We start from the raw sequence: 12,011 nt of genomic DNA, 5'->3' as shown, positions 1-12,011 counted from the left end.
CGGATGTGATTCTAGACGGTGAGCATTATGTCTTGAATGACTGCTTAAACATGCCGGGCCAAAGAAGAGGAATAGCTAAATAGCCTCGCTTGCTTGCACTTGCATTGGAAAAAAGTCACAGCAACCGGCTTCACATAGATAGTCGAGATATGTTCGTGGAGCGTTGCTATTTGAAGAAGAGTAAAATTTAAACAGATGGTTGCATATGCTCACCAGCCCACCAAACCAAGGAGCACCCAACCAAAGCCCATACACCCATAGCTGTCTTGTCCCAAGACCTATGATCAGCTTCTACCTTTGCGGCCCCGATCTTCCGCACCATGTGGCTACCCTTTATGGGCTGAGGGGTGGTGGCATTCTTCTCGGCACCCTCCGTAGCATCGGCTTGCTGTCGTAGCTCAGAAATCTTCTTGCTTAGAAGCAGTAAGTCTTCCGCCAACTGTGTGCTATTTCCAGCGTTATCAACCTCCACATTCTGGACGTTCCCAAAGAAATCCATCACCAATCTCTCCCTGCCCCCTTGTTCGGCCCCAGGGAATAGATCCCATCTGACACCTGGATGGGAATGAATCTTGGACTCATCATAGCTATCAAATAAATCCCCCAGGGTCTTCTTGCTGCTAGGTTCGCGCACCTCCTTCTCAAGGAAATCGAGGTTGTAATACGTGTATCGGTCAATAACGGCAACTCCAACGTCGTTGTCTGCGTGATGGGAGTAGGAGGACTGGTCAATTTCGGAGGAGCCAGTGGCGATTATGTTGGGGGAGTAAATTTTGCTGTACATTGTGTTTGCCTGGCAGGTATCGATCATGAAGAGGAGTTCATGATATCTGGCATCAATTAGCAAGAGTAGACAAAGTGGTCGCAAGGGTGGCTTACCTCTTCTTCTCCCACATTTGCTCGAATGCGTCCGCTAGATCAAATGCGCTGATCTCTTCTGCATCCTGGAATTTGAGGAACTCGTTCCCTCCGTGCCCAGTCATATACACCAGGATATTACTTCGATCATCCGTCAACAGCCTCTTACTCCTCGGCATCTCCTCTCCCACCCTGTCTGTTAACAGCCGTATGAAGTTCTCCACTGTGACCTCGTAGCCTCGGTAGTCCACTTCGATGTTATCACCGTACAAATCCACGGCTCGATCTGCATTGCTGTACACGGTTCCTGGGAAGGCATTTCGAGGGTTACATGCCATGTCATCGGGAAGCATTAGAATGATCTGCGAGTCGGGAATCCCAAGCCTCTTGACTGTTCGATATAGCGACAGCACATTGGCCAGATGCCGGTAGTTGAACCAGAATCGCGATGTCGAGACCAGCACTGCCCAATTGCTTGTATGCTCAGCCGCGACGGTTGCTGGCGCCAGCAGCGACGCCAGCACCACTGGTAGACTGAGAAAGTTCGAGAGCTTCATTTTGTTTTCCCGATTGTCACCGCATGGTATGCATCAGAGATGGTTTAAAGAATGCGCAATCCAAGGAAGGGCGGACATGGAGGGTAGCTCTGCCAGAGAGATGTGCTTGTAGTATTGTACGTACTTCACTTATTGACACTGGCCGCGCCCTGACGCCTCCTGATTCCCGAATGATGACAGCAGCTCGCGTGTCTGGCGTCTGGCGGCTGACCAAGCATTATTGGCACCTGAACCCCAAGGCATGAATTTAGATGAAAATGTCGAATGGCGTCACATGAAGAAAACATGATTATTAAGCTGTTTGTTGCTGTGATATTGTTGATATTGTGATATTGTGCCACCGCCCCGCTTAATGCTTAATGGCTTGATGCGTCTGTGGAGCACTTGCGCCTGCAACTCCAAACATCCTAAACGGAGCTGAACCCAGCTTCGAAACCTTTATGTCTGGGGAGCACCGCATGCCAACGTGATGGCCTGGCCACCCGCTGTCGTTATTGTCGTTAGGTACGTCCAATTACGCTTGTATCTGCTACTCCCGCCTACACCTCATCCTTGTTCTGTTTTTTTAGCAATGTCACTATCCTGTTTTTGATATATACGGCTGTTTCCCCTATATATTCCAAGTTGTCGATACACTCTCTCATACCTTCTTAGGCACGGCGCTCGTCTCGATGCCGCAGATGAGCAATGGCATCTTACGTCGCCAACGCCCTACGACCCCCCCCTCACTTATGGTGGTTGGACCCAGTCAAGAGCCCTAGGCCAACGCATAGCAAGCATCTTGCGAAGCCGAGAAACCGACGATGATATACCTGGCACAAACGAGGGAGGCGAGAGGCGTGAACAAGTTGGAGGTAGCGGGAGGAAACGTAGACACAAGGTCGTTATACATACTTCACCGTTCCAACGCTGTGTTCAAACTTCGATCGCCATCAGTGCAGGGCTTGCTCAGAGTCCTAGCCAGACCCGAAGCCGGTCACCATCAGTTCAATCGAACAGCAGCAAGACATCCCAGATACACGCCTCTCCTAAGACTCGGCCAAAAGTAGCAACGGACTCTCCTACCTTGGCTCCCATTCCAGAACCCGCCAGAGTCAGTGTCAGGCCCCACGAACAGCCCAGTAATATCAAGAAGGCTACCATACGTGTCGATGCATTTCTTGGGGAGTGGCTGACGCCTGATTACTTTGAGCTTATTACTCCACCGCCGAGCTCTGTTATGATGGTCGCAGGAGCAAAAGCAGATCTGCTACGACGAGAGGATCATCACAACCTAATCCATGTTAAGGATTTTATTGGTACCGCTCAGAATAAGCCATTCCCAGGTGGATGGGGCAGTCCTGTTGTTGCCGCCGAGCCTGACAAGGACGATGGACCTTTATCCAGTCTGTCTGCTCTGGGCCAGGCGCTGCATCGACGAGACAGAACTAGCAGCTTGAGTAGCGTGGGGACCAATGGAAGCCACTATACTGCCCGAAGTAATGCTCCATTGCCAGCTCCTACAGACCATGGTATCTACCAGCCTCCGATACCTAGCTATGCCATCTCGCTCTCCAACCCTATCCCTCCAGGCTACGTAGCACACGCTCGAGATGCTTGCGTCAATGTAGACTATCAATGGGACAGTATGCGCGAACCCCAGAACTGGGGAAATGGTGGTGAATATGGCGAGGAGTGGAGTTCGATGCATAAGAGATTCCGAAAAGGATTGCAGCAGCTGGTGAGCTGGTACAATACAAACGATGATCGAGGAACCGCTTTCACGAAACTGCCGCCCCCTTCCCATGCATTTGGGGGGGATGAAGAGGACAACTCGGACGATGAAGATACTGATCTCGTGGTCATTCTAGTGACTCATGGTGCAGGCTGCAATGCTCTGATCGGTGCTTTGACACACCAACCAGTGTTATTAGATGTTGGTATGGCATCTTTGACCATGGCGGTTCGCAAGCCAACTCCACCCAATTCGCCAACATCCACGCCCAGTGCAACTCCCAAGGCACACTCTCGTGCTTCGTCGAGAAACGTCGGCATTTCTGATCAATACGACGTCAAACTCGTGGCGAACACTGAGCACCTCCGCCCCAGCACCACGTCGACACCGACATCATCTCGAGCTACGTCTGTTGCGGGTCATCCTACCTTTCGGGAACGATTCGTTGCGAATAATGCACCATTCGATATGAATAAATCACGTCCCATCCTATCTGGTAATTTCGGGAGTATGCGTCGCACAGCGAGTATTGCAGGTTCTGCGTCTCGAAATTACCTACCGGCCAGACAGAGCTCAATTGGACTTTGGAGTGCGCCCCAACCCGAAGAAGAGGCCTCCGAAGAAGCTGAGGACGATATGATTTTGAATTTCGGCGATACTGATGAGAATGCGAACAAGGTTGAGGAGCCAGAGGAAGCGGTGCTTGACCCGGCGAAAGATGACGACGATGAAATAGCGCCATTAGGTCTTTGGGGCAAACCACCTGGATATGCAGATAAGCTCCGGGATGTTCCTCAAAAGCGCAGGTGGACAGTAAATGAGCGTGCTTAGTCTAGACGCGGGATAATATGGGCTGCGTGGTATTGCAATACTCGTTTACAAAGCTAATCATCCCCATGAAGAATGGGCGATTCATGATATCAGCATAAGGAAATGGATTTTATGCGTTGGACTTGGCATTCGCGGGACTGGAGCGTTGGAGTTTGGCGAATAGATAGCATGACGGACCGGTAAGACCGTAGCGATATCATAGCTCACGGTGAAAAGTTGTTTTCCACTCACTCGACCATTACAGTGTGTTGCCTAGCTAGCATATAGAGAATACGGGCGGGTATATCATGGGGCACATTATCCATCTCCAGCTCTTGTCCCGCTTGAGTTTCCTCGACGCTGTGAGAGGCTAACACGGTAGCGAAGTTTACAATGGATGATTATAGCTATCTACCTAGGTACTTATGCATCGTTTCTTGAATGGCACCAAGGACTCAAACTAATGTTAAGCAGGAAGAGCAACCGATGACCAAATGAGTACCAAAAGTTTGAATAGAAGCTTTAGGATCGAGTTGTCTTGGCGGTGAGAAGTGACAAGGTCACTTCCTAATATACCAAATCTGGGCCCTGCTTACCACTTCATTTGAGGATGTACAACGCCCCGGTGGTTCTAAACCTCGCACTTTTTCGATTATGCTTCTCGTCGAACTCGGCGCCGCAAGGAAATCGTGATGCTTACATTCCGTTGGTGCTGCATATCACTGGGCAAGACGAATTTGGTCTCCAGCCTAGACTATCCTCCGTAGGATTTGCAGTCTGCCTCGTTATTTTCTTTGGCCGATACCTTGCCTGCCAATTTATCGTGAAGGGTCGGATCCATACATCGTGGGAGGCAATTTATATATCATGCATGTGGCGGCCACACCTTTTCAGCAACCCAACTTCCTAAATCTACCCGGCACGGCTGACATCGTTCCGCATCCTATCTTGCTTCTCATCAGGTCGGCGCGATCTCTTTTAAAAGCCACCCATTGAGTTGCGTGTTTCATCTCGGTATACGATATGGTCGTCCTATTAGCACGCGCAAGTGCCTACAGCTGAGCTGAACATATCGTGATGAAATTATGACCACCAGTTAGCCTTCTAAGAAAAGCAGCCACCCCCGGAGAACAACCTTCGGCCTCAGATGGAGGGGAAGAAACCCGGTGAGCTTGAATCCTGATGAAGATCTTGGCAATGCAGGCATTCGGATCTGAAGGTCGTTTTAAAGCTGCCGTCTACCGAGTGTTACACCAGCCACTCCGCCAGGGCTTTTGCCGGAAGGTTCTTCGGGGCTTGACACTTAATCTGTCGTCGTGGATCCAATAGCCGTTGAAATGAGTGTCTCCAACGGTTTTCAGCCCCATGGCAGATCCTTTCGGGGACTAGCACATACAGCGAGCCGATGCACTGGGTTTGGGGTACTTGGAGCTGAAGAGTCTAGAACGATCGCAGCGGTCCGTATATTAAGAATACGATAGTCGTACATAACTGTTCGAAAGTTCGATTCAGCCTATTTATTCATCTTTGGTACTTCAGCGTGGTTTCTACAGGAATTTCTTAAGCCGAAGAATCAGCTTCGAAATAGCTAACAGTTTACTGCCCAAGGTGCTCGGATATTTTTCCTATGTAGCAGTGTATTCACGTTTCTCTGCCCTATATGTTGTGGACAGCCTACGATAAATTGTTTACAAGTATATGTATGATAAACATGGAAGATCCGCTGGACTGGTTTACTTCCTATACGAGGCTCGTCGGCTTCCTTCACTCAGCCCATCAACAAATGTCCAACCAATTCTCTATTTCTACTCCTAACTCTCTCTCATTTACTTGATCAAGCCGTCGTACTGCAGATACGGCTCCCGGCCTCGATTTAGTGGTGCCTAAGTATCATGGCTTTGCAGACGGAAAATGCCTCCTCTCGTGTTTTGCTGCATCGTAGGGTGGTCAAGTGATTCTTTGATGATTGAAATCGTATGGCGGAGAGGCCTGGTTCCGCGTGGCACATCCTAGTTATACACGGCCAATCTGCCCTTTCAGACTTTATTAATATATTAATAGCTGTGAGGCGCCTGCATGGGTGAAATTATACGCTGCCGGGCCCAATCGCTATAGTTCCTCACGTCCAAGTCGGATATTACTGTAGTCAAGGGTTTGAAGAACGCATTCAATAGAAAGTGATTGTATCAACACGAATGAGTGCATAATTTGGACCTAGGCTAGGGAGACATGGCTTTCGGCCAAGTCTTTCTGGGCTCTCAGCTGAATAGAAGGATTCTCGCGCTCAGCTAGTCGCTGTGCCTATTCAGCGTGTGAAATTCTAAGGGGGGGGAAGTATATAAGTCCACTATTTCACAGAGTGCTAAAACCTCTGTCAACATCCATCATTCTCACTTCTTCGCCTCCCAGACACCCAACTACTTTTAAACTTCGAGCTGCTGCTCTCAAATACCTTCAAGATGAAGACTGCCGCTCACAAACTTCTCTTCTTCCTCCCCTTGATCAAGTCACTTGAAGCCCAATTTGTCCCTGAGGCCGAAGCCCGTCTTCAAGCATGGCGCGCCTATGGTACCTTCGTTAGCCAGCAATTGACAGCTGGTGTGCCCATGGTACCCGGCAAGGATTTCATCTATGTCACCCCTCCCAACATGGCTGCCGTTCGAGGTGGAACCCCTTGCCCAGACTCGGTGACCAACTTCGATCTTTTTGCTCTCGCCGATGGCTTGCAAACCGTCAGCCAGCCTCTCCTTGACACATCAGGGGCAAGCTACATTGACAGTTTATACACGTAAGTACATCTGCATCTTTGGAACCTAGACATGTTGTTGACTATTTGTAGGTATCTGCAGTCCGTGGATCTGAAGACGGCCACTCCAACCGCTGCTCAGTTGGATAAGCTACAGTCACTGACCAACGATCTTTCTGCCGCACAAGATAAATTCGATACCGAGAGTAACAATGCATACACCAAATATCTGGCGGATGCTCGCGCCCAAGCTACACACCAAGCCTTTGGTAGTTGGATCACTCAGCGCGACCCACTGTACACGTCTTTGCAGAGACAAGTCAAAACCGCCAACACTGCTCTGCAAAACTTTGAGCAATCACTTTATGGCCCCCAATATCAGGCCCTGTCGACCCAGAAAGATAAGATCACCAACCAAGCTGGGGATGAACTATCTCCCGAACCGGGGTAAGAAGATAACCGTTTCTAGAAAATCACTCGCTCACTAATACCCGGGTTTTAGTTATAACATGCCTGTGTATGGCGCTGGAGGCACCTACAACGTTAGAATCAACCCTTTCCAGGAGAACCAGCTGACAGACGGGATCATCTATAAGCCTCAATATTCCCTTCAAGGTGGTTATGAGGAAAGCTGTGATGCTTGGATCAACTACACAGGCTCCGCCAATACCGTCTACAACTGGAACATGGTAAATGTCAACGGTCATGATTGGAGTTCCCTTGGACACTCTACATCAGTCACTAATAGTATGTCATCCGACTTCTGCTTGTTCTTGCGTTGATTTCTGTCTCCTTTTTGCTTATGTTTCGTTTTTGCGTCTGATGTAGAATGTATCATGCCTGCTGGTGTTCGACGACCCAAATTTTGCTTAAGAGGCGCTGCTAATCATACTGCACGAGTAGTTGGAGCAAAGTCCGTATTCCCCACCAAAAGAACCCCCAGCCCTCAGCCTGAATTCTACCGCTCATCCAAAGAGAATTTCCCACGACCTACATTCTATTGATAGTTGAGTTCAATTGCTAATTTCTAGGATAGTTACTTCTTCGGTCTCATTAGCGCCAACAAGGCTGGATCAACAGACACAACGGTGTTCAACTCGTGGACCGACAAATTCAGCACTGCGGTTAGTCTCAAGCTCACCATGAAAGGTATCGGAGTCTTCAACATCGGCGCCGGATACTGGGACGTCGGGAATGTCCGCAGCACATACCCCAGCATCCTTCCAGCGCCATACGGCAAAGATACCCTCAATCAGAAGATCAGACTGCAAAGGTTGCTCGTCGGCTCTGAAGTCGGACTTACCATCACCGTCAATGATTCTGGCATGTATAAGAGCATCTACCAATTCATTGAAGATGCTAAGAAGAGTGCTGGCGGTGGTTTCGGTATCTTCGGTTTCCACTTTGGTGGAGGTGGCAGCTCGGCCACCCACCGCAATATCACGGATGTGACGTTCAACCAGCAACAAGAAGGTGGACAGGTCATCATCGCACCTTCGCCGAAGGGTGTACCTGTCATGCTCGGGGCTCTGGGCAAAGCTTTGTAGGCAGAAGAGCCAAAGGTTCCCTCAGCTCGGCGCACTCTTAGGTACTCGATCGAACCGTTTTCTAACCTGCGGACTGGATTGCTTTGCGCGCTTGGTTTTCGGATGTAACGATTGTTGGCGGTACGAGTAAGGTTAAGTGGTTTGAAGATAGAATAGCTATGTTAGGGAACTTGAAGCGATGGATTTTCATCTCTCAAAAACCTATTATGGTATCTCCTCAACTTACTGACATGACTTGGTAAGCTTGGTTATTTTCGTTTATTGTTTGGTTTTGGTTTGCGCTAGGTGAAGGACGGTTAAAAAGGGGTCTTCACATGTCAGGGGTAATCTTCGGGATCGACAGGTACGTCGTCAACGCAAATTACGTCACACCCAAACCCGCGTTATCCATCTTCACAAGCATCTCGTACGCACCGAAACAGGATGGCATAGCATGGATTTGACAATATAAGAGATGGGTTCCCCTCGTTCATTTTCCTCTTTTCTCAATTAAGTTTCACATCCATATATTCAATTGACTTAAAGCGAGCCTTTACTAGTCATTTCTTCTCACAATGGAGAACCTATTCATCTACCCTTTCGCCTTCCTTTACCAATTGATTCAATGGTTCCTGAGCAAGGTTTTCTCTCCTGCACCGCCAGAACCAGGAGAAAGACTTGATAGACCTAAGATTGCGATTATTGGGGCGGGCTTAACCGGCGTTTCGGCAGCCTCGCACTGTGTTGGCCATGGATTTGATGTCCAAATCTTCGAGGCCGGACCCCGAGAGCAGCTTGGTGGAATTTGGAGTGTACGCAGTCCCTATACTTCAAATAAAAATAACAGCAAATGACTAATACTAGACAGAGAGTTAATAACACATCCGGACTGCAAATACACTCCATGATGTACCGCTTCCATCCCTCCGTCCAATGGTCAGGAGGTTATCCAAACAAACAACAAATCGTATCGCAGATAACCGAGCTATGGAAGCGATATGGCCTAGAAAAAAAGACCAAATTCAATACTCCTGTCGAGAAAGTGTATCAAGACGACAAAGGTCGCTGGATCATCAACAGCCCTTCTGAAGGACGCTTCGAGGGCATCATCGCCGCAGTAGGAACTTGTGGCGATCCCAAAATGCCGCATTTTCCTGGCGTGGAGAAGTTCAAGGGAGAAATATGCCATTCTTCTCAGTTAACGGGGAAGCATGCTAAGGGAAAATCAATTGCCATCATTGGTGGAGGAGCAAGTGCTGTGGAAGCATTGGAGTTTGCAGCTGAGGAGGAGGCTAGTAAGATTTATATTCTTGCGAGGTCTGACAAGTGGATCATCCCGCGGAACGCCCTTATTGATATGCTTCTCTCATTTAACATTCTCGGACAAGAGACGATGTTCTCCTGGATTCCTGAGCTTCTGTTGAAGAAGTTCTTCTACCGCGACCTTGAAGATCTTGCGCCTACAGATAAAGGCCTCTTCACTGGTACCCCAATGGTCAATTCTGATGTGATGGATAAGATTAGATCCGGAAAGGCTGATTGGCTGCGAGGGGACATCAAAGGCTTCACGGAAGAAGGGATACGGTTCAACACTAGAGCTAAAGGTGTTCCTACTGGTGGACCAGGACGAGAACGTCTCATTAAGGCCGATATGGTAGTTTTGGCTACGGGATTTGACCGCCCAACTCTTGACTTCCTCCCTGAAGACAATTTCGAGGATCCTTATAGTGCGCCAAACTGGTATCTGCAGACCTTCCCTCCAAAACATCCAAGCATATGCTGCAATAACTGGTAAGTCAAACTATTACCCAAATTCAGCCGATTCTAGTTTGTTAACATCTAGTAGCACATATGTCAACGCTATCGGCACCGTCGGCAACTGGCATATTGGAATTTACACCCGTATCCTCCTAATGTTCCTTTCCGACCCACTTGCTCGCCCCAGCCCCTTCTGGATGGAACGCTGGATCGACATGACGAAATTTCTAAAGAGATTTGCCCCAACTGGCGCCTTTGATTTCTTCACATATGTGGAGTTGGTCTGGTGGTTTACCTTCTGCGTCGCTTTTAACCCGTTTAGGTGGAAGTGGGCGTTGTTCGTGTTTTTTGGCATTGGTCATGGGCTGCCCAGGCGCGTGGTGGATGCTGAGGATAAGTTGAGGGAAAAAGCTGGGTATAAAAATGGGAATAATTATGATGTTGGACAGAGCATTTAAAAGGTGTAAGGTGCGGTTTTTTAAAAAAAGCTCCGGAATTCAAGGGGAGGTACGTTTTCTCTTGGTCTCTTTGTCTCTGAAGATGGTGATGGTTGGGTGACTGACTGAGTTCCAGAATGAGGAAATAGTGACAGAGGAAAATGTCAACTATCATGATGTTTTAATGTCTTTATGATGTGCCATGTGTCATTAAGGTGTGGGTTACCATGAATATAGGAAATGTGTAAAGGAAAATATATTATGATCTGGAATATATTGCCGAACTTCAGTCATTGGTGTATTTCTTCGACTGCAGCACTCTTACTAGCAGAGTGTCTCGACCTACACCTATTACAAGCAAAACCCCCATAGTGTTGAACAGAACGCATCTTCATTTCTATTACTATAAGTGATTCCACCCAGTGCGCTCACAACCTTTTTATTTGCCTGTTACAGAAGGGATGTAGTTTTCGTTTATGTGACGATCAGTCGGCGAGTTTTTTATTTTATCCACACAGCTGTGCAAAATGAGGGTTTTGTTGCATTTCGATCAGTTCTCGGTGAGTTTTATTTCTCATGCATAGCTGCGCGTGATATGTTACGTGTCAGTCGGTCGGTGGGTTTTGCTTCTCTTGTACTACCTAGCTACGTACAACCTCTATAACCTGCACTGCATGGGATTATCGTTGCGTTTTGATCTGTCGGTGGGGTTTCTTCTCCTGCACTATCTTACAAAATATAGATTCCATTCTATTTCATTGGATTTCGATCTTTTCGGCGAGTTTCTTTTCTCCCGTGCAGCCGTACAGAATCGGGATTTCATAGCATTTTGTTGCATTTCGATCTGTTTTCGGTAAGTTTCTATTTTCCCGTGTATAGAACACGGATTTGCATTTCGGCCGGCGAGTTTTTCTTCTCCCTACCATGTAGCTGCAATAAATATACAGATGCAGACTTCATTACGTTTCGATCTGTAGGTGGGTGATTTGCCCAATCAAGGTTCGTTGCAGAGACGCAAGTTTCGTTGCGTTTTGACGGCCAACGCGACGATGCCACACACTGAGACGGTGACGTCGCTGCCCTTCAATTATCCCGCTGGTAGATAATCATGGCATCTCTTTGTCTCGCCTGCATGGAGCTAAACATGAAGGCGGGAAACGTTCCCTTAAATACCAGGAGGAATGGGCAAAGGGGCAGTTGTTGTAAGAGCTATATTTCTGCTGGAGATAGGGGTAAATTGGTACAGCATTTCAGATTCATTTGATGTGGTTTGGGAGACTTCCGATAGGGATCTATGAAAGCGCTTTCGATATTGGTCACTTTGATGTAACTTTTTTGCTTGGGTGGGAACTTTCATGAGACCCTTGGAGACTGGGCAAGTTAAAAGAAAATTGGGGTTTGAGTAGAATGTAATGGAGGTAGGAAATAAACAAGGAAATGGAAGTCATGCTGTTGTAACTCCGCACGGCTTACCCCTTGGGAGGGTTAACACTGGCAATTTCACATGTACGGTATAGCCATTGGTCGAGTAAAACATGGCTCATACGGCACTTCAATGGGTGTAGTAGTAAAGGACGTAGGTAATCGCTGTGCGGGGTAACGAGA

At 48.1% G+C, this 12,011-nt stretch overlaps 4 protein-coding genes across 4 annotated transcripts; 3 read left to right on the top strand and 1 right to left on the bottom strand.

Annotated features, from left to right (window-relative positions):
* Positions 1–187: 187 nt before the first annotated feature.
* Positions 188–1,415, bottom strand: BP5553_06313 (Uncharacterized protein; the record flags this gene model as incomplete). Its single annotated transcript, XM_032014936.1, has 2 exons — positions 188–830; positions 880–1,415. 2 exons carry the CDS (start codon positions 1,413–1,415, stop codon positions 188–190), a joined length of 1,179 nt encoding a protein of 392 aa, XP_031868357.1.
* Positions 1,416–1,884: 469 nt separating this feature from the next.
* BP5553_06312 (Phosphoglycerate mutase-like protein) lies at positions 1,885–3,960 on the top strand (the record flags this gene model as incomplete). The annotated part of the gene is made up of 2 exons (XM_032014935.1): positions 1,885–1,919; positions 2,070–3,960. The coding sequence occupies 2 exons, from the start codon at positions 1,885–1,887 to the stop codon at positions 3,958–3,960; spliced, it is 1,926 nt and encodes a 641-aa protein (XP_031868356.1).
* A 2,438-nt stretch (positions 3,961–6,398) lies between these two features.
* On the top strand, positions 6,399–8,232 carry BP5553_06311 (Uncharacterized protein; the record flags this gene model as incomplete). The annotated part of the gene is made up of 5 exons (XM_032014934.1): positions 6,399–6,727; positions 6,779–7,132; positions 7,188–7,432; positions 7,514–7,598; positions 7,722–8,232. 5 exons carry the CDS (start codon positions 6,399–6,401, stop codon positions 8,230–8,232), a joined length of 1,524 nt encoding a protein of 507 aa, XP_031868355.1.
* A 554-nt stretch (positions 8,233–8,786) lies between these two features.
* On the top strand, positions 8,787–10,427 carry BP5553_06310 (FAD protein; the record flags this gene model as incomplete). The annotated part of the gene is made up of 3 exons (XM_032014933.1): positions 8,787–9,023; positions 9,080–10,002; positions 10,058–10,427. 3 exons carry the CDS (start codon positions 8,787–8,789, stop codon positions 10,425–10,427), a joined length of 1,530 nt encoding a protein of 509 aa, XP_031868354.1.
* Between the last annotated feature and the right edge of the window lie 1,584 nt (positions 10,428–12,011).

This window comes from Venustampulla echinocandica (assembly GCF_003357145.1).
Source record: "Venustampulla echinocandica strain BP 5553 chromosome Unknown scaffold_4, whole genome shotgun sequence".
NCBI lineage: Eukaryota > Fungi > Ascomycota > Leotiomycetes > Helotiales > Pleuroascaceae > Venustampulla > Venustampulla echinocandica.
This window is presented reverse-complemented; position numbering and strand designations above follow the sequence as displayed.